Source organism: Cheilinus undulatus, linkage group 17 (assembly GCF_018320785.1).
Source record: "Cheilinus undulatus linkage group 17, ASM1832078v1, whole genome shotgun sequence".
Taxonomy (NCBI): domain Eukaryota; kingdom Metazoa; phylum Chordata; class Actinopteri; order Labriformes; family Labridae; genus Cheilinus; species Cheilinus undulatus.
In genome coordinates, this window is record NC_054881.1 from 16,595,540 (window position 1) to 16,618,261 (window position 22,722).

At 38.8% G+C, this 22,722-nt stretch overlaps 1 protein-coding gene across 1 annotated transcript in view; it reads left to right on the top strand.

Moving 5' to 3' along the window:
* The window catches only part of csgalnact1a (chondroitin sulfate N-acetylgalactosaminyltransferase 1a), a 73,655-nt gene extending 54,004 nt beyond the window's left edge, over window positions 1-19,651 (top strand). The window contains exons 5-8 of the mRNA XM_041811636.1: window positions 11,866-12,044; window positions 13,001-13,095; window positions 13,332-13,413; window positions 18,234-19,651. Of these exons, the coding sequence (XP_041667570.1) occupies window positions 11,866-12,044; window positions 13,001-13,095; window positions 13,332-13,413; window positions 18,234-18,529 (652 nt within the window). The 3' untranslated portion in view covers window positions 18,530-19,651. The remainder of the gene's footprint in view (window positions 1-11,865; window positions 12,045-13,000; window positions 13,096-13,331; window positions 13,414-18,233) is intronic.
* Window positions 19,652-22,722: the final 3,071 nt, after the last annotated feature.

Sequence of the window (22,722 nt, forward strand, 5' to 3'; positions counted from 1 at the left end):
TCCAGGAGATTTAAGATGCACCTAAAATTAAACACTTTGCCTGTTTCTGGATTTACAGAAAGTTATGTAGGTAGCATTTGCACTATATTGACTGCCATGAATTGGCTTCACAATGCCTCTTCAGAAAGCAGTAGGTGATGTCACTGCGACTACATACAAATTTTATACAGTATGGGTCCAAACCCTAAGACCAAATCAGGATTGGCTTAAAACATCCTCACTTTCAAGGTCTAAAAGCTCAGATTGGTTTGCACAACCCAACAGTTCAAATACACACAGACACACACCTTCACTTACAAACAAGTCAATATCTGTTCCCAGCAGTGATGGCATCATTACAGGCTGATCCGGTTCTATGCTGCCCTTCCTACAAATTAAATTCACCCCTTGAAAGTGCTTTGATTTGTCTCTGCCCTCAGACAACCTCAAGCTATTTGTCCTTTTGTTCAGAGCTCTTACACACATCGCTTCAGCGAGATATTGTCCCTGCTTGAATTAGTCAGTTTTCAATACCAGATACAGAAAACTCTGAGAAAATTTCCAACAAGTTCTACAAGAAATGAATGATGCTAGATCCCCCCTAGCTTTCTAACCTCCATTAAATTCTTTTCAAGAATTAAGTGGCGGTTAAATGGGTTGGCTTTTTTTTTTTTTTTTTTGCAGGTAATAAGATAGACATCAAATGCCAGACTCATTGTTTTGTAACTAACGCTACAGTAGAAGAAAAGATAAAAAAGCATTGCTCCAGAAAATCAGAGCCTCAGTTTCAAGCCTCCTGCAGACACCAGGGATATCGTCTAAAATAGATGGGATCAGCTGCCGAAGTTTCGAGTATTACGCTTACACATCCACACTTCAAAGCCTGAACTCGGGATCAAACCATCAGGGGGGCATGTACGTTTCTGAGCCCTACACGCTCAGGAATAATGATTCAGAGACACATTAGATAAAGAGGAAGAGATACAACTGGGGGAGGGTGAGGAAAAGGAATGAGTGATCTGTTTTTAAAGAGAAACCAGTCGATACGTTGGAGAGGCAGAGAAGATGATGGCCGGGAGGGGGAAGAGATGGGAAGTTGGAGCAAAAGGTGCAAAGATAAGATGAGGGAAGCTGCAGGAAGGACAGGTTTTTCCAAGGATAGAAGAAGAGCATCAACAAGGATATCAAAGGAAGTAGTATGTTTAGATGAAAGAGAGGGGGTAGACATTTAGACAGATAAAGAAACAAAGGATGAGATCAGTCTGTCACTCTGTCAGCTGAAGCATCTTTCTCTTGCACCATCAGACGCTCCAATAAGCCTTTAATGTTAGTGTGGCTTTTCTTTCAGTTCACAGACAGGTCAACAACTCTCTGAAGAGTCCCTGACAGCTCTAAAGAAATGAGCCTATAATGTCCTCCAGAAGGTGTTTGGGTAAAGATCATGATAAACAAATCACGGTGGAGATTTGAAAGCAGTCCATTATTCATCCTAAAGAGAGAGAGTGCGTCTCTTTGCAAATTACTCACCACTGATAAGTCGTGTAGCTGTCTCGCCTGAGGGCTGAGTGATCACAACAAGTCTACATTTTTTATAACGTGCACTTACCTCAGTGTTACATGCACAGACTGCTGATTCCCCATCTCACTGTAAAGCACAAGCCTTTTTTCTTTCTTCTTCTTCTTCTACACAAAAGCCCAGAGAGAATACAGCAGCCTGCCTGCTCTGTAAACAGAAGACAAGATGAAAGACGGGCAGGCAGGAAAATTGAGTTGCTTAAAATCGATTGCAGGTATTAAAAAGATCCAAAGTGGAAGAGAGCTGACAGTCTGTTTTGCTGCATAAAAAACAAAAGGATGTAGAGAAAGTGAGAGCAGTTCTGCTCCTTTACTTCAAATGTATTTATGAGGCAATCAGACTTATGGTGAAGGCCCATTAAATGTGGCATTAAGTTTGTCCCATTTATCCCATATGGTGCTTGAGGAATTGCTCTGCAATGCATTGTGGGATTTCAGGCAGGAAATGAATGAAAAAGGATGCTGAACAGCAAAGACTACATTTTTACAAATAAGGGGGGATTTGCAGTAGCAATTAGCCAGAAAAAAAAATCACTGAGTGAAAGGAAGTGAAGGATTTACCTGCACCGGCTAACTGTGTAGAATCCCACTTTTCTGCATCTCCTGCCTGCAGGGTTTTATTCAGAGAGGAAGTACTTCTTAATTAGCACAACATCAGGACAACTGTGGAATTTTAAGTTCAGTTTCCTTATTTATCTGATGGTTGCTAATGAGAAAGCTCTTCGCCATCTTGTGAGGGGATTACACTGCAAGGAGGGAAAAGGGTTCAGGTAATATCAGCAGTTTAATCATTTAGGTTCATAAGAACAGCACTCAAATGAGGACAAAATCCATCTAAGCAGTGTTTTGCCAGGAATAAACAACTTAACATTTGACTGCTTAGTCAAGATGTCTCTACTCTTATTCCAAATGCTAACACTCTTAAAGGCTAATTCATGCTGCTTTTATGTAGATTCGTCGCTGTCCTCATGAGTCTACACCTGACTGCCAGATACATCCATCTGAAAACCTTCAATACTAAGCGTTTGGGCAAGGGCAGAGGATTTGAAAAAAACTCGGAGTGTGATTGGATAATTGCACCGGCCTCTTGTTGCTGCTTTCTTACGTCACGACTCAGCCACGCCTGAAAGTACTGCCCCTCGTCGCTGATTGATCCTGTCACTTTCTAACCGGGCCCAAACAGTTCAGACGAGAGCTTTGCAAGATGGATTCGCCAGTGGAAAATAAGGAAACAGGCATATCTATCTGCTTTGCAAGGTTACATGAGTCTGTTACATTATTAAAAAAAATAATCCACTAGAGGTCACTGTCTCACACAGAGCTCTACACCTCCATCCTTGCTTCTCCTTCCATCCCTGAGAGTAAAGTCTCACCATTTACTAATTATTCTTTTTGTTCAGATTTGCTGATCTGCCTGAGCTGTTGGCTACATTGCTCACCACTGCCCCCATGATTTGTGGGGGTATTGCAACGTTTGGTCCATTTGTGTAAGCTTCAAGAGAATGTGAGAAATACAAACTGGAGTAAAGACAGAAAGCTCTGTCCTTATCCATATGTGTTGCAAATTCAGAGCATAAATAATCCTTTAGTCATTTTCACACAAGAAAATTCCCTGACTTGCTTGTTTACTCATGTCCCTCACAGCAGGAAGTTTTCCTTTCTCAGTCAATGGAGAAGTGGAGGAGGGAAAAATAGGGGGCTAGAAGGGAAGTTTCAGGGTAAAGCCAGGGAGGCAAACTTTGCGGTTTGCAATTGCACATGCAGCTCACCCAGGGAGAGTGAGGACAGTTTCAGGAGTTTTGTGAAAATTTGGGTAGACAATTCTTCCATGTTCACGGTAAACAGGTTACTGTTTGTGATGGGCCATTCGCAACATTTTAAAGTGATTTATGTCTTAAGTTACTGCACTATCAATCTATCGCTAGAAATTGGACAGCTCTGCACATTCACTGTTTTTCTGTATTTTTATCATCATAATAATGTTTAACATCAGGCAGAATGAGGGTGATTCATCACTAATTCCCTTTTTTATCACCATTATTGCATGGCAGCTTAATTTCATGGCAAAAATACACACAAGATATGCTTCGATAGTTCAGCTTTGATTTAGAAAAGATATAATCGGAAAACACTGTTTTTCTCAGTGGACAAATTTAGCAACTACAGCCTTGAATCTCTCATGTTTTAGCAGGGTTAGCACTGCTCATCCTGCTTATGTGCACTGATTGCAGGACAGTAGTGTTAATCAGGCTATTGTTTATGTGTTGAAAGTTTATTTGAAAAAAATGCAATCTTTTCCAAAATTCAAAGCATGACTTGATCTAAAGGAATATTCTAATTTGAGCAAATATTTGTGTCATTTCTAGCCTGAGATTTTCATCTTTCATTTCACATTTATCTGCCTGCAGCATCCATAAACCAGTTATTGGCAGTTTGAATCGCACGAAACTCCATCAGCCGGCTTGATTTAAGGTACAACAGCTCAGTTCGCACAGCTCCAACTGTCCCCAGAGAGGTTCCAAAACAGTTTCAATGTGTCATAAATCTCTGGTGTTAACTGGGCTTTAACCATCTTAGTTGTGTTACATATCATTTTAGCACAAAGAGCTAGCACAAAAGTCTAGGAAAGCTGAAGCTTAAGAAAATGTTTTATCTCATATTGGGCAATATATTATTAATCAATTATAAAATGAAATGTTGAACATCAACATAGACCCTGGTGCCTGTGTTAAGTTCCAATTTGGGCCTTGGATTGTATAAAACATTGGTGAAGTCACCCACTGGTGTCTGAAACGGGATTATCACGTCCAACTATAATGGTGGCCATAGTGAAATGTCTACAACTAACTTTTATCAGTCTAGAAACAGGCAAAGATGCTGTGAAACAGCGAGAATGCACTCACCTAACAGTCGAATCAGCTACACCATTAATATGCCTAATTCAGCAAAAACTCTTAGTCTTTATAGAATCAAAACGTGTGGGCTTTGTGGACACTCAAGGAATTCAAACCGCTGACCAGTGCGTTTAGGACTGTAGTCCCTGTATATGAGCGCCTGCTCTGCCAACTAAGCTGAACTACTGTATGTATTTATGCACTCTTATTTTCCCCACAGAGACTTTGGTTTCTTTCCTCTAAATAAAAACTTGTTGATAGAGGTCAAAGCAGAGCAGCTTCATTCATATAAACATCGCCGTGTCCTACCTGTTGCATTTACACAATCAGGACGTGCAGATCTTATTACACATTTTCTCCAACAAATTTATAAAAAATCTGAGATTTTACTTAAAACTAGAGTCAAACCTTCACTTTGTTTCACAAAAGTCAAGTCAAACTCAGCAGAATTCATCTCCTGAAGACCATTAATACTCTTTTGAAAAATCATGGTAATCCACCAAATAGTTGGTGAGCCATTTCTATCAGAACTGTTGTTGTTGGGCAGCAAAGAGACTAAAACTGTCATCCTTCCAGCCATGCTGCTAGTATGGCTTGAGAGCAAAATAATTAAATACTATCTGAAAAACTTGTTTAGCCTGAGAAGGAGCCTGGATACAGTCACATAGAGGAGCTCACAGGCGAGATTTTTCACATTTAGTAAGCACCATATCTGCAGTCAGTCCTCGAGCTATATCCACATGCAAGCAAATAAACATAACGGCTGCACGGAGGCACAGAGTCGCAGGGAAAGAAAAGAGACAGAGAAAATCTGGTCTCGGCTCCCCCATCCTCAGCAGAACTAACAGGATCAGGCCTGCTGCTGAGACACAACATGACAGCTCTTTACACGATTCACACTCTGACACACTTTTAACAATTTAGCTCGTACTAGGTACCCGCCATCACGCCCACAGTAAACAAATTGACTATTTTAAGCCATAATAGGGGTTCTGATGCCTGTGGGGAAGAAGGGAGAAAAACAGCCAAATATAAAAAGTAATTTAGAAAACAAGGCTACTGCAGGGTTCAAGTGGAGTTTTCCGCTAGATACACGATAATACTGCATGTGTTCATATTTCAGGCACTTTAGAGCCCCAGGAAATAAGTGAGTGGACAAATAAACATCTCAGAATTATTTAGAGATCTAATTCCCTCAGGCCAGCACACACTGCACTCACTTACCGAATGAATAATAGATCAACTATGGCTCTCTGAGACAATTACATCCCCTTTAAATAATCTAAATAATGTTGGTAATCAGGAAAACATCAGCACCATAAATTCACTGGTGAATTATTAATCATCTCACAAGATATGCACAAAGCAGAACTATGTAATCATTGCTGGAGATTCACTAAAGAAGTGTAACTGTAAGCTTATTTTAAAGCTGCTTGCAGGAGATGGTTAGCTTTGTTTGGCAATAAACTAAGGGGAAGGTCACAAAGTTCCCTTGCAAACACCTCTAAAGCAAACATTTATTGTCTTTCCTGTTAAAAGTGTTGCAAAGCTAAACTTGTAAAAGCATGCTGTTTTTTTTAAACAAAGGTCAGAGCTAATATAAGTGTCTAGGCCTGCCTCTTAGGTATATTCTAAATCACTACTTCTGTATGAAATACATGATATTTTGAGTGGCAAAGTGGGCTCTTAAAATGTTTTGCCTTACACGCCTTTTTCTTGATTAAAACGTACTGCTGTTGCTAATGACACCTAAGCTAGTAAGTGGATGCTAACATTTGAAACAACTCAAAATTTGACTAAAAAGTCATGACCGCTAACCTGTCCCCAAATTTGAGCATAAAAAATCAACCATTCATGAAACTACTCAGAATTTGACCAAACAATCTGAGCACTTATGTACTCAAATGCTGAGCATTTATTACAGATGTGTGCAATTAGGACTCACTGTCAGTGTGAAATGACGCACACTTCCCAACCTCAGTGAACGCCATACTGGTGATTTTGTATCTTCCTGAATAGACAGCAGTGACATGGTCACTGTGAATATTCTGTATTGTATAGATGCAAGTGATAAATATTTTACTTTAAGCGCAAAGCAAGAAGATGCATGACAATCATTGTATTTATAGGTAGGTACAGGTAGCTGCCATCAATAATGTACGTTAGTTCTGTAATGATTTGGTACACTATTTATTTCATTGAAACTAAAAATGAAAGTTAATTACTTTTTGTCCATGAGGAAGACTAGATTAAGACTAGCTAAAAATAGATCTTTAGGGATAAAAACTCTGATGAAAGAAAGAGAAGAGTTCATGAAGTTCAGAAGTTTATTTTTTGATCAGGCTGTCTTAGAGAGCCTGATCATGTACGGTATCCCAGTGGGGTTTGGGAACCTGCCTGTGTAGTTAAAATCCAAACTGATGCAACTTATTCAGACTGGAGGAAAACACACTTTTTTTGAACAGACTGCTCTGCAAAAGGCCACGATTGTGAATGATTATCTAATTTTTTATATCCAGGGTATGAACTGCTGCCCTCCAGTAGGAGGTTCAGGGTTCCCCGCTGTAGTGGCTGTGTCCGAAACCACTCACTCATTCCCTACTCCCTTACCACTGAGCTGGATATAGTGGACTATATAGTAGACTCACTGTAAATACACAAAATGATTTCGACACTACTCTGGCCACGGGCAATGACGTCATCGCCATCTCACAATCAAAACGTTTAGCAACAACAGCTCGTAGATTTCGATGACAATGGCTGAGGATCGACATTTACTGTAGAATTTCACTGAAAACTAATACAAAATGTAACATATTTTCACAAAAAAAAATACTAATAGATAAAAAATGTGTCTTAAGTAGCTAAATAGTACATTTTTGTGTGTATTATAACTTATTTTCTGACAAAGATGTTGGTCTAATGTCTTGTAATCCTCATCGGGGAGGGAGTTACTCTGTTTTGATTCCTTAATATTTTCTTACAGATTATACTGATTGGTTAAAACCATCAAACAAAAAAGTATATGAAAAAAAGTTTTATATACACTGCCTGGCCAAAAAAAAGTGGCCACCTGGATTTAACTAAGCAAATAGGTACAAGCCTCCTATTCGATAATTACTGCATGGGCGATTATCTTTCAGCTGGCAACAAGTTATTTAACCCCAGCTGATGCAATGAGTAACTTCCCATTTCTTACACAACCATGTCGAAAGACACATCCTGTGGTCGTGGAAAAGATATTAGTCTGTTTAAGAAGGGTCAAATCATTGGCATGCAAAAAAGGCTTCAGTTTGCTAGGGATCATAAAGATTGGACTCTGGAGGAATGGAAGAAGGTCATGTGGTCTGATGAGTCCAGATTTACCCTGTTCCAGAGCGATGGGTGCATCAGGGTAAGAAGAGAGGCAGGTGAAGTGATGCACCCATCATGCCTAGTGCCTGCTGTACAAGCCTGTGGGGGCAGTGCTATGATCTGGGGTTGCTGCAGTTGGTCAGGTCTAGGTTCGGCAACATTATGTGCCCAGAGAATGAGGTCAGCTGAATACTGAATGACCAGGTTATTCCATCAGTGGATTTTTTCTTCCCTAATGGCACGGGCATACTCCAAGATGACATTGCCAGGATTCATCGGGCTTAAATTGTGAAAGAGTGGTTCAGGGAGCATGAGACATCATTTTCACACATGGATTGGCCACCACAGAGTCCAGACCTTAACCCCATTGAGAATCTGTGGGATGTGCTGGAGAAGGCTTTGCGCAGTGGTCAGACTCTCCCATCATCAATACAAGATATTGGAGAAAAATTAATGCAACACCGGATGGAAATAAATCTTGTGACATTGCAGAAGCTTATCGAAACAATGCCACAGCGAATGCGTGCTGTGATCAAAGCTAAAGGTGGTCCAACGAAATATTAGAGTGTGTGACCTTTTTTTAGTGGCGACTTTTTTTGGGCCAGGCTGTGTATGTTCCTGTGCTCCTCTCGTTCATCCGTCAGCAGCAGCCACGATGCATTATGGTAAATATTGCTGGGCTAGTGACCATCGGCTGGTCACTACTTTTCAAAATGCATTGTGGGAAAGAATGAGTTATATATATAGTGAGTAACAATGCTCACTCAGAATTTGGACACCACTACAATATGGCATATTCACTATATAGTGCATTATTTAGTGAATAGGAAGTGATTTCGGAAACAGCCAGTGGTACATTTGAATGAGCCATGAACATCTAGCAGAAGCGTAACCTGCCTTATGCCTGTTTGCAATTTGCCATCCAAAAAAAAGTACAAGAAAAAAAGCTGGTGTAACCTTCATAACCTCAAGTAGATACAAAACAGCAGTGCACAATTTGGGACAACACTATGGTGTTGAGATCAATGCTGTGTACTGCAGGAAAGTATACTGACAGAAGTATGCGATCTTGAACTCACTACCTGTTATAAAACAGCAGCAAAACGTTGTGTTTTAAGAAATTTGTAGGGCGTTTTCTTCCATTGTTGGACACGTTTGTTAAGCTTCATAAAAACATTTAATGTAAGAAAGAATCTTTTAAAGTTTCTGTATGTGGCAACAACTTCTTGCTAGCTGTTTAAAGCCTTTCAAGCATATCTGCTAAGCTACGCTAAGATAGCCTGCTGCTGGCTATAGCTGCATACAAGGCAAATATATTGGTTTTCATGTACAAGGTACTAGCTAGCTAACTTTAGCTTAGCTTATAGAGTACAGGTAGAAGTAAGAGCTAGCTTTGATTGTTTTTTGGGGGGTGGGGGTTGTCAGACTTCATAATACAACACATTTAAATATCACAAAAAAGGTATTTAAATTCTAGCTGGTGCAAAGGCTTCTAGTTAGCATTTTTTTTCTGTCTTGAATCTTTTTGCTGAGGTAAGCTACAACGTTTCTAGCTGTAGCTTCATAGTCAGCAAACACTATTTAGTCAGTTTATTCAGCTTCTAATTATCAATTATTGGTAGATTGGAGCTGTTATTTTCTTGCTGTTGTTCAGTACCACCCTCAGAACAGCCAGTTTCTTGTTAGTTAAGCTTAAATTCTAAAAGCAAGGTAAAAAGAGCTAGCTTTAATTGCAAAGGCAACAATATCTACATAATGACCCTTTTAAAGGCTATTGTGTTTTAGTGCCACATTTCCCTTTTAAGTAAAAGCATACAAACAAACAAATAATTTGACTTTTTGGTCTATTTGCAGGAAATAATCCATATCTTTTCTTCTTATTGAGTCGCTTCCTTTCAAAGTGTAGTTTCTCAGACAAAAGAGCTTCCCGCCCCATTAAAGTTGAGACTGAATCAACATGTGAGCGTAGCTGCTTTGGCATTAACATTGTTTAAGACAAACAGAGCTATTGTGCGCTGGTTCCACCATCTGTGGACAGTTTAGTGCCAGCGGGTGGGTCAGCCTCTCCTGGGACTCTCTGTAGACTGAAACAGACCGACTCTGTTTGGATTCATAAACTGTGGACAGACGTGGAGTCTGCTCTCTGTTTGCAGACAAATTGAGTGACGGCACAGGCACACATGTTGATTGGTGCTTTGTAAATGTTGCATTTTTACTTGAATCGTCAGACAAATTAGCCGATAAGTGGAGTCATTTGGGGAAATCAGGTCTTTTTTATGTAGAGGGGTAAAAGGATGCAAGCAAGGCAAAGGTTTCTCACCGTTTTTTACCGAGTTTGCTTGAAAAAGCATGCACTGATGTCGCCGCTCTCAAGCACAGAACAAAGAGCTCGGAAAGCATGATTCAAGCTGCCTCTAGCACAAACAAACAGCATGCTTTCAATAGTCATCCTGGTTTCCTCCTGTGTCTACCTGCTCTGCCTTTGCTACACATGTGTTAAACCATCCAGAGTCACATGGCTGAAGTAGGAGGTTGGATCCTGTTTGTTCTGCCTCATACAGAGAAACAATGTCCCTTAGTATCTTGTTACTGCGTTAGATGAAAGTGTGCGCTTGTGTGTGTGAATCTGTGTATGCATGAGTAAAGGATTAGTCACTAACAGCTTGAATTGTTATGGTGTAGAAAAAGCCACAGCTGTGTGCATCTGGATCCAGCTGTTTGCCTCGACTGTCACCACATCCTCGCTGAACTTCATGGAGCTTTTGTTCTTCAGTGCAATTAATTTCTGGTTCCCGTAAAAACCATGTGCCAGGAGAAATTAGTGAGGAAATGAAAGTTAGGCTGATGTGAAACAGAGGATTTGTGAGGTCATTATGTTGTAATCTTTGGTTGGGAAATATTAAAGGCACAAAACGGAGGATAACCAGGGACAGATTAACCCGCAAGGGAAGCCTGAGGCAGAAATTGTACAGTTGTTAGCCTCTGCTGACCCTCCTCTGTGGCCTTTAAGTACCCATTAAATACAGCACATTTGGCAGCTGCGTGAGTCCTAGAAACCAACCCGCTCTCTGAGAATAATCTGACTCTGTGCATGCCATGTTGTGTTAGATTGTGGTAATTTGATTTACCATAAATATATTCAGAAGAAACACCCTTTGAGGACAGTATCAACCAACATAATAATGGCATTTAGATAGAATTTTTGCAACTGGGTTTCTGTTTAGTTTGTATTCTACTTTAGTTATTTAGGAGCAGCTATAGCTTGGTGTGTAAAGACTTTGGCTGAGAACTGGAGGGTCGTTTGTTCAAGTCCCGGTTGGACAGAGTCTGAAAATTGTTCTGGCTGCTGCCAAGGTGCCTTTTAACAAGGCACTGAACCCCCAACTGCTCATGCAGTGCTCACTGGCATCTCCCCATTAGTGCATCCTGTTTGCATGCATCTCAGCCTCTGTTTGTGCAGCATGCTAAAGAATAGGGTGTAAAAAATTGAATTTTCCCCTGAGGGATTAATAAAATATATCTTCTTCTTCCTTCTAGAAAGTTTTAGCTTATCCAATGTATTTACCACAAAATGACCTTCAGAGTGACTCTGAGGCTCTGGAACAGTTTCCTTCTTTTCTTAGTTGCTCATTCAGCCTCATGAATCAGCTCTATGATGCAGCTGCCAGAGTATCAGGATGCAGATCATGATAATCTATTTGTAGCAGATTGGACACAATAAGATTTCACAGCTGATGTGCTCAATGGGCTCAGAGGCCCTCAGTCATGCCAGCCCTACACATTACAGGTGGAAGTTCAATTTACAAAATAATTATTGAACCAGGCTATGTATTTCTTCATCTTTTATATGTTTATCACTGAAATTCACTGATTCCAGTGGAGTTACAGTATGAGGAGCCAGGGATTCTTGTTTGATTATTACTGGAATGATACCTAAGTTTAGATTCTTGTATTCTAACTTCTTTCTTTTTAATCATTTTTGATCGTCTTCATATCTAAGTTTGAAATCTGCAATGCCTTCTAATTTTTAGCCTAACCACCATCTATCTCTGTGTCTCTGCAGGGAAGCGAACTTTAAGAACTTCACTCTGCTGCAGTTGGATGAGGAGTTTTCTCGAGGACGGGGTCTAGATGTCGGGGCCCGAGCCTGGAAGGGAGGCAACGTGCTGCTTTTCTTCTGTGATGTGGATATTTACTTCACCGCTGACTTCCTCAACACCTGCAGACTCAACACACAGCCCGGTGAGACACTAACAAACTTCATGACCCATTTTATTGTAGAAACATTTAGCATGAAAATGTAGATAAGATTCAGTTTTTCTTAAATGCATTTATGGTCGTAAAAGTTATATCAAATTATTTCTCACTATTGTTTTCAGGCATCTTAAAGAGAAATGTGATGGCAGATTTTTTTGTTACATAAATACTAAGCCTTGGCTGGTCATTTTTGCTGAATTAGATAATCATTGATTTTAATGGCATACGGCACAAATTTAGTGGTTTCCAGTAAGGCTGCAAAAGCACCTTTTATCCAACAACACATCATCTAACAACTCTTAAGAGACTTGCTTTCTTTGACTCTGGCTTAGCTCATTTAGCAGTAGAGGTTTGTAGTGAGTCTGAATGACCATTTTGATTGTTTTAATTGTTTCAATAACCTTCATTTTACCAGCTGTTAAATGGTTCAATGTTGTGTTTGTGCTGGCTCCACAGATTCTAGCTTTATGGGACACTGAGTTCACTGTTTCCCAAACAGGAAAATAAACAGTGCCATGTGTTTTGTGTAGGTGAAGAGACTAGATTCGGTTTCCTCATCTCGCAAACAGGGCTGAAAAATTAGTACACATCAAAAGTCAGTGTTTTTGTGCAGTGTCAAGGGAATTTGCTCAACTGACCGCTTGTCTTTATGCGGCAAGGATATCTCTGCAGACAAATTCTTCACAATAAAAGTTCCTATGGTTTATTTAGTTTATATTCCTACATTTTGAAAGAACATAGCAGGATACTGAGATGTCTTCAGCTCAACAAATCTCTGAAAATATCAGCACAGACTTGGGGGGGGGGCTCCTCAGACCACTTATAGCCATTTAGAAGAACACATTGTCTTTAATAAGTTAATAAGGTCAGGCATTGTAAGGTAGAACCTATTAATGGTTTACAGGGCTCCCTACAAACTGTCTTCCATCTCTCTTTTTCAGGTAAAAAGGTTTTTTATCCGGTTCTGTTCAGCCAGTACAACCCCACTCTGATCTACGGGAGTCCTGAGCACATCCCACCTGTGGAGCAACAGCTGGTAACAAACACCAATCTAATATCTCTACTCTCTTCTTTCCTGTCAAACTCTCTACAAGCCATAAATGGAAATATCACACTAAGTGCTGTGCTGCAAGGTTAAGAAATATTTCCCCCCTCTAGCTGCTCGACGTACAGATCCACAGAGAAGCCTGCTCCTGTTGAATACCTCCCCCGTGTGCTGAGCTGATATATTTCCATTCATAAGCTCTCTAAGACTCATTCTCTTCTCTGCAGGTGATCAAGAAAGACACAGGCTTCTGGAGGGATTTCGGTTTCGGCATGACCTGCCAGTACAGGTCCGACTTCATCAACATAGGTAGAGTAGATACTACAGCAGCAATGTTAACATAAGCAAAACATGCCAACACAACATCTTATCAGTGCAGGAATGTTTGAATGGTAGCTCTTTGGAGTTTATTATCTGTGCAGAGGTGTTACATAACGCGGGGTAAAAATGGGCTTCCTGGATTGCTACCAAAACATCCGCTCTGCCATGCTAATGGAGCCATAGCTTAATGGATACATCAGAACAGAAATATTACATTACTTTTTTTTAACAGGAAGGAGATTCCATTATATTACACTGCATGGAGCAGATCTGAGCAGCAGCAGCATATATTAGCATATCTCATAGCCCAGCGTCCTCTCCATCTGTATATTAGTGGAGGAATATCGGCTCTCAAGACAGATTTACATCAATTTAGTTTCCCTCCAAAGTGAAATCAATGAGGGGCCAGAGGGAAATTCAGAGTGGTTTATTGCATCACACACTAACACACACACGCACACACAAGCATACAAATGCTCTCACTTAACGGCTAAAATTTGAAACAACAAACGAGAAGTTGAGAAATCCATTTGGACCTAATGCTCAGACATTTTGCAGAAACTGGCTCATAAACTTTCAGTTGAAGGGTAAAATACAAGCTCATTTATTTAGGCAGCTTTTTATATGCACATGTATTTGGTGGCTCTGGTTGGTTAAAAAAATCCCATAATATATTCACACGTGTCCAAAATTAGAGTATTGCAACTAATATATGCAGTTAATATGTAACAGTCAGCACTGGCATTGCTTAGATTAGCTTTGCTTAGAATAAAGACAGCAGGCAGGAGGAAACAGTTGGGTAAGATATATGAAAAAAAATCTTTCCAAAAAGTACAGCTCACTGATTTTTATGTACAAAAATATTCATATTTAAACTATCAGTGTTGTTGTGGTGAAGCTGAAAGAGTTATTGTAAAATGGAATATAATTTTAAAAAGAAAATACCATGTTATTTTTGTTTAAAAAAAGAAGAAAAGGTAAAGCCTGATCACTTACCCCAAAGTATGCATGTCATAAGTGTGCAGGCATTACCATTTCTTAGTTTTGAGGATTTTTTTTTTAAAAGTCTTGCACCTAGGTGATATAATTACTCTTTCTCTATTTTGATTTTATAACCATTAAAATGAAGGTCACCTAGACATATTTCTTTTGTAATTGTTCAAACTTACAGACCACTCTTTCTTGTTCTGAAGCAAGTTGTTTATTCTTATGGCTGGTTTCCAAAATGCAAAAAGAACACCTGACTGAATACAAACAACCAAATTTTACATCCTGACTTTGGTAAAAAATTTCATGTGAGCTTGTTGAGAGGATGTTCATATAACCCAACCACTGATGATTGGTGGAGATGTGAAACTTTCAGTATCTCACGATATGATTGGTTTCCGATTCTGGGTGTCACAATTCAAAACAGAATCGATTTTCAATTCAAATGCAATCACAGTTCAGTCCTATCTTTTTCTTTATAAAGAGGTGCTTATTTTAGAGCTTCAGGCTCGATGGTGTTTTGTGCCCTCAACTTTGCCTGGAAGGTAGTGGCCACCTTTCAATCAGGCGAAGTCATGAACTTTACCTCTCATCCAATCACCAGTCAGCATGGTATTGAGTGAGCAAGCGTGCCACTCTCCCAGTCAGCTATGCTAGCTTGCTTGCTAGCTTCTATATTAGGCGTACGTTTGTTAATATTAGCTACCTTAAGTCAAATTTGAATAATGCCATAGATTAAAACAAACAAACTAAATCAACCCAGTTGGATTTCCTTAACAAATTAAGAGAAGCTTATTTTTTGGTAGGCATCTAGATGGCTTCTAGGATGCTTAGCAACTTATTATATAGAGTCTAGCTGACTTCAAGGCGGCTAAAGACATGAAAGGGACATGTTAGTGTCTTGCAGGCTGCCAGGCAGCCTGTTGGTGGTGGATAACTGCAAGGAAGTCCGGCATAGTTACCTCTTGCCTTCTAGACTGCCTTTGTATACTGTCTACCTGCCAGGCAGCCTGTTTATGGTGGATGACTGTGTGCCAGCTCGGCGTAGTTAGTGCCTGCCCTCTGAGCTTATTTCAGCATCTACTCCAGTCTGCTGTTCACTAGGAATCTCTAATTGATTATTTAACACTAAAATATTTTTGATGTGTTCAAGATAATGTATTTTCAGCCTACATTTCTTATGTTTTAATCAGCTGATAAGAATTATGTAAATGACAGGTAAACCTCGTACAAAGAGACATTGATTTGTGCTTAAACAGCAAAATACTTTAAAATGAATAAAATGGGTGGGCTTAAGCAAAAAAGGAAATATTTATCATAAACTTGCCAGTGAAAAAAATGCTAACAAATCTTAAGCCTTTACTACTGACGATGCTGCAGAAGAGCGGGTGTTACGGTGCAACAGGTGACTGTGTAAACTGCAGATTTTAGCTGAATCTATCAGTGGTTATACCGCAGTAATAACATGGTTAAAAAGCTGAATATTTTCTGTTATGTCTATAATATATTTCTAGATTCTCTATGGGGTTCAGGTCAAACCAGCTGAATGGCCAATCAAGCATAGTAATATCATAGACAGCAACCCAGTATCAGGTAGTTTTGGCTTCACTGTGGGCTAGTGTCAAGTCCTGCTGGAAATCACTGACTGTGGAAATTTCACACAGATTTCAAGCACCTTGGATTCTGTGCCTCTCCAATCTTACTCCAGACTCTGGGACCTTGACTTCCAAATTAAATTCTAAATTTTCTTTAATCTAAAAACAGGATTTTGGACCAGTGAGCAACAGTCCAGATCTTTTTCTCCTTAGCCCTGGTGAAACGCTTACAACGTTGTATGTGGTTCAAGATTGGCTCGACACAACGCTTGTAGCCCATTTCCAGGACCCGTCTGTGTGTGGTGGCTCTTGATCCACTGACTCCAGTTTCAGTCCACTCCTTGTGAAGCTCCCCTAAGTTCTTGAATCTGCTTTGTTTGACAATCCTCTGAAGGCTGAGCTCAGCCCTGTTGCTTGTGCACCTTTTCTTACCACACTTCCAGTCAACTTTCAATGAATATGCTTTTATACAGCCTCTGAGAACAGCCTTTCAGCAGTGACATTCTGTGGCTTACCGTCCTTTTGAAGGTTGTGAATGATTGTCTTCTGGGCAAAAGTCAAGTCAGCAGTCATTCCCATAATTCCTGTTGTGTGAATGAAGAGTTGGGGAACCTTCGCAAGTTGGACTTTTCCACACTATTCTAATAGTTTGAGAAAGTGGATTTTTGATCATCAAGATTACAACAAAAAAGTCTCGAAAAATTTCACTTTGCCTGAGATGGAACTTGAATATATGGATGCTTAACTTTCTGAATTAAATCCCAGAAAAAAAGAACTTTTTCACAATATTCTAATTTCTTTTATATGCACCTGTAGATCATCACCTTTATTGTGTTGTTTCTCTTTAAACACAAAGAAAAAATCATTTTGCATTTGTATAGAAAGCCAGGAGAACAGTGCTCCTTATGCATCCATGTTGCGTTTCCTAGTAACAGTGTTTCCATAAGATTACCGTTTGATTGCCATGTACATGATTCATGCCTTCACAAGACTCATTTGAAGGCCACTTGGGCCAAGAGGTAAATACATAATGTCATGCCTCTATCTTAATTGGCATGCTACTGAGGTAACAACTTGTCAATCAATAAAGATGGCATCTATAAGCATACTCTACATTATCATCTGTTTAGCTCCAAATTGCACAAGTAAACCATCCGACGTCTTCATATTATGAAGATTAAATTGAGCAATTTCAACAGTAACTGTATACAGTGTGTTTTCCTTAAGGTAAGACCGCTTTCCCATACAATTTACTATGAAAGGAATTATTTTGCAAACATGGGCGTCAACCCCCCACTTGGCCCTTGGAGAGACCGCAGGTGTAAGACATAGAAGCACTTCTGGACAGAGTTGTGCCACATTAAAAAAAGTGAGAGAGTTGATGGTAAAATGTTGCTTTGTAATGGTTTTGGAAGGCACAGACTGATGATGGTGTCACGTCTAGAAAACACTTCTAAGTCTGGAAGGCACAGACAAGAAACTTAAATTTGATCGACTTGTTGCAAATTCTGTTTGTTTAAGCAACATGTTTTGGTTCCAAAGGGGCCTATTAGAGAGCACTGTTTGTTTTATTAGTGAATTTGGAGTTATGCAGATTGGTTTATAAATAGAAAAAGCAAAGTGAGCTGTATTTGCCACACAGATTTATCATGTTCTCCACTAACTTCTGGTAAAAGAAGAATGAGCCTGTTTTCCCTCAAAGAGAGTTTTCACTTCTCCAGAATTCTGTGCAGTATGTAAACTTTATGATGCATGCACACAAACAACTGAACAATTGATCACTTGGCTTCAGAGTCCCGTCTTATCTCTGTTTAGCCCTGCAGCACGAGTGAGAGACAGACAGAAAAATCAAATAAAAGCTGCAGAGAGACCCAGCGTGAACAGAAACAGACATGAGTAATTTAGATGTCTAAAGATGCAGGTTTAAACACGCCTGGTCAAGATCTACTCACACAGCATCAGTCCAAAGCTTCCTCACCGCCCCCTCATGAAGCAACAAACCTAGCAGTGTGGAGAGAAAGCTGATTATAATCGCACAGCGTAGACTCTAATCAAGATTCATTACCAGCATTCCTTTAAGAGGTTGAGAACACAGAGATGAAATCATAATTACTTGGAAATGAATGCTATCAAAAGGTTTAACATGGTTGTTTAACATCCTCAGATGGAGTGATAAAGCTTTATACTATTCTGCATTATTAACCTCTGGCTCTCTCTTTTCTGCAGGTGGGTTTGATATCGACATCAAAGGCTGGGGCGGTGAAGACGTCCACCTGTACAGGAAGTACCTCCACAGCAACCTGCTGGTGGTCAGAGCGCCATCACGAGGCTTGTTCCACCTGTGGCATGAGAAACACTGTGCAGATGAGCTCCCGCCAGACCAGTACCGCATGTGCATGCAGTCAAAGGCCATGAACGAGGCCTCCCACGGACAGCTGGGGATGCTGTTCTTCAGGCACGAGATTGAGGCTCACCTTCGCAAACAGAAACAGCAGCAAAACTTAAATCCCAAGAAAACATGAAGACTTAAGGAGGGTTGAGTTATAATCACCAGAATGACTGCAGTCTGTCGAGAGAGACTGTTTTATAGGAATGGGTACAAAGTTTTGGAGATTGCACTTATTTGCTCTGCTGCCAGGGGTTTGATGAAAAATGATAATAGCCTAATTTCTGTACTGTTAATATAAAGCTTAAGACAGCGGGTGTTAGTTTAGCTTAGCATGAAGATTGGAAACAGGATGAAACAGCTAGTCCACTCTGTAGAGATTAAAGGAGACTTAAAGTACCTTTAAAGCTTGCTAATTAGCATTCATTTATTGTATTTTTGCTTGTTTTTAATTGTCTTTAAAATCTTCAAATGCTAAGCGTGACAAAACGTGAATTCATAGTTTTATGTGTAGCTTCATGCTTTTTTATTTCTTGTTTGAGTTAGCAAGTAACTAACTGCTGTTTTTGTAAGGGCTAAACAAATATGGAAGGAAGTTTTAATTTGTAAGTTTTAAAGGTACTGCCAGAAATCTTTTAACTTTAAGACAGTCAGACTAGCTCCTCTCCTATGGTTCTTTTATCAGTGCTTGCAATGCTAACCCTCTATGAGCTGTAGCTTGATATTAAAGCTAAAGATATAAGGCTTGCATCACTCCTTCAACTCATGACAAGAATGCAAATAGGTCTATTTCCATAAATTTCAAACCATTCCTCGACTGAAAAAATGTGAAGACCTTTTCAACTTTTCAAGGACTCAGAGCACTTTGTTGCTTCGTTTGAAAAGACAACGTGAGATTGTCATTTTTAAAACTGACTGAGGGATTCACCTTCGCCACTGAAGTGGACTTCAGCTGAACATTTACAAACAAACCTGCCTGAAAAAATCTTTGACAACTTGAGAACAAATTCCTCTTTAACTGCCGCAAGGACTTTCAGAAAGAAAACACAGGCGATTTGTTTGAGTCTCTCTGAACCGTGTGCCTTTTGTGAATAAAAAACCCAAACACTGTCTCCTCAGGGTGGCTGGTAAAGACTGAACAAACCTACATTTTTATGTGTAGGAAAACGGGACCACCTAGTGGACTGAATGTGACAATGAAGGACTCTTAATAAGCCTGGAATGGCCTTGTAAAAAATGAATAAATTATTGATCTGTGTATTCATTTATTAATCTTTTTTCATTATAATTATTTTGCTTATTTCATCATTTATAAGGACTTATCTCCTGGTGTTGTGTTTGGCTTTTCACAACTATAAAAGGTAAAACGGATGCTGTTTTAAAATCACAAAGAAATCATATTAATGGCAGTATTACCCTGGAAAGTCAACGACAACAGAAAAAGTGTTTTTGAGACAAAAGCATTGAAAAGTTTTAAGGCTGGCAGCTCAGAGTGAAACATACTCAAAGGTAAAAATGATTTTGTCGTCTTTGTGCGCTTGCTGTTTACCTGCCAAAAATATTTGCCTTAGGTGTGAAACAGTAAATACAAAGACCTTTGCCTTTAGATAACCTGTACTTAACGCCCAGATAAACTGAAGGTTATCAGGCAGTAAAATATGCTCCAACAGCTTTAGCGTCTATTTAAGCTAGCTTATTTAGAAACAAGAAGAAGCTTTGCATATATTACTGATTTATTTATTTAAATATAATGGTAATTAACATGGTGACATTTAGATTAAATCAAAATGTGGTTTAGAATATCTTAACAGCACCAAATTACTGGAAATACAAGACAAAAATTCATGGCTGCTAAAGAGGTTGACTAGGCTAGCTATCATTAGCCAGCTTGTTCTACTTCTCTTTTGTCATGAATTTATTAGGCTGATTCCTTTATCCCCTTATGCTTACATAAAAACATAAAAATCCTTCAGTATCTTGAATTTACAGATGATATTTAGAGAAATTAATCAAAATTTAATAGCAGTCTCAAGCTAGCTTAAACTTCCTGTTGCCTATCTGATTAGCACTACAGCAGAGAGCTCAGTGACCGTCACAGTGTGGTTAAACAGGTGTATGCTGTGCTTTGCTTTTAAGGATTGAATTTTCTAAGGTTTTATTAGTAAAATTCAAAGGCTTTTTCACAGTTACCAATATTTCAGTGGCTTTATTTTTCATAAGGCTAAATACAGGTTAGCTTATAAAATGTATGTTTTACCCTAAGACTGTGGCTTGCCTTTGGAAGTATTAGTATGGGCAGTAATGTGTTTTGTTTTCTTTATAAAACAGTATGAGATATGTCTTTAATAACTGCATATAATTAAAGATCATTTAATTATTTGGTGGTTAAATTGTAACACTATACTGTAAGCATCTCATAACTTAGGCCTATATTTGGGTTAAAGGACATCAGTGTTGCAATATTGGACTGTATTAAAAGGCAGTATTACTGTTTGGTGTCATGTAACTGACTATGACTTAACTTAAGTCAGAATAAAACTACTCTTATTAATATTTTAATTCTGTTTTTCAAATGTGATTTTGTGTATCTTGTCATGAATACACACAGAGTGAAAACGTGAAGATTAGTTGCGTTGCTGTGCAGTCACAGAAACTGGAGATGTTTTAAGTTATAACATATAATAGCCTCAGTGGTTACTATTTGGTTGTATTATTGTTTGTGTTTTATATTCTTATACTATCTGGCTCCAGCACTTCTGCAATCCTTAACAGCAAGACAAGCTGTATTTTTGGTGGATGACCAAAGATGTGAAGATGTGAGGCACTTTTTGAATCTTATTTGTATTTTTTGCCATTCGGGCCTTCTAGTAATAGTACATTTAATCATTTTCTTTATGTTCAAGGTATTTTTCACTTCATGTAAATGAGCTGAATAAAAGAATTTGTGCATTCTCCATGTTTGTTTTTTCCATCCATTTTTGTGTGTGTGTAAAATTGCACAAAACCGATATATATATATTTTTAAAGAAGCTTAATTTTGTGCCAAAGACCAATTTTTGATATTCTTGTGTTGAATCAAATACTTCAAATCGGCTTATTTTAAGATTAACTGAGTTTGCAGAGTAGTTTATTGTATCAAACTTTTTTGTCTGTTTCTTCATTTTCCCCATTAGTTTTCTCGACATTCTTTTTTTTTTTTTTTTTGCATCTCCACATTTATACAAAATAAATGGCTCATAATATTACTCTTATGACCTTTCGCTTTCTTACAAATGTCTTACACAGAGTGTCATAATTAATGTTGTTATTTTATTTATTTATTTATTTCATTTAAATACCAAACAAAAAAATCTTGAATCCAGAATGAAAAGTAGTAAAAAGAAGAATTATCTCATAATTGATTTGGAATTATTTATCCTACATAAGAATTATCTTATATAATCTGCCCCACATTGATTAACAAAGCATGTAAACACACAAAATATAGAAATAAAAGGCTGCAGGCCAAAACAGCTACTCACATGCTATCATGACTTCCCAAAAACTTAACACATTTTATTGTATATCCTCAAAATAAGTCCTCTAAGAACAGAAGGGATGATAGCAACATTTTTGACAGGTTCTGAGGACCTGTGAGATAGTAATGAAACAAAGTTATAAGGTGGGTGAGTAGTTTGACTGATTTTGGATGAACTAAAACATTGTAGTATTGATTAGTCTTATTTCCATCCGGCACTTTCTTCGCACCCAGAATTTAGTATTTTAACGCTGTGGCTGTAACAAAAAATGCACTAGGGGGCGCCAGGGAGCTAATAACAATTACATGCCAACCCTTAGAGACGAGTGAATAAACGGTACACGTACAGCTGTTTGTACACGTTGCGGAAGGTGATAAACAGTAACTAAGTAGCAGGGTAAATAATGTTTTATTAATACAATTTACTGAAGCCCAAAATCTCACTCAGAACATTTCCTTTTTTAATTTATCCTCAAAAAGATGCACAGGCTTGATCAGACAGCAGTTTGACAACCAGGCTAAGCACAGGTATATATGGCAATATTTAAGTCATGTACAGGTATATTACTAATTCTACTGAGACATTACTCCATCTGTGGCCTCAGCAAACAGTCCAGAGTACCAGTGTTTTAACCAGCCTGTAATGAGGCATCGTTTATCACTGACACATTTTGTGACCCCATATGCCTACAGTTAAGCAGTATTGAAAATTGTTTTGTCCAGACCAAATATAACATTTAAACACAACATTTTCTCTAACTGTAACCTGATCCTTTTATATTAGAGGTAACCAGGAGGGATTTTGGAAATAC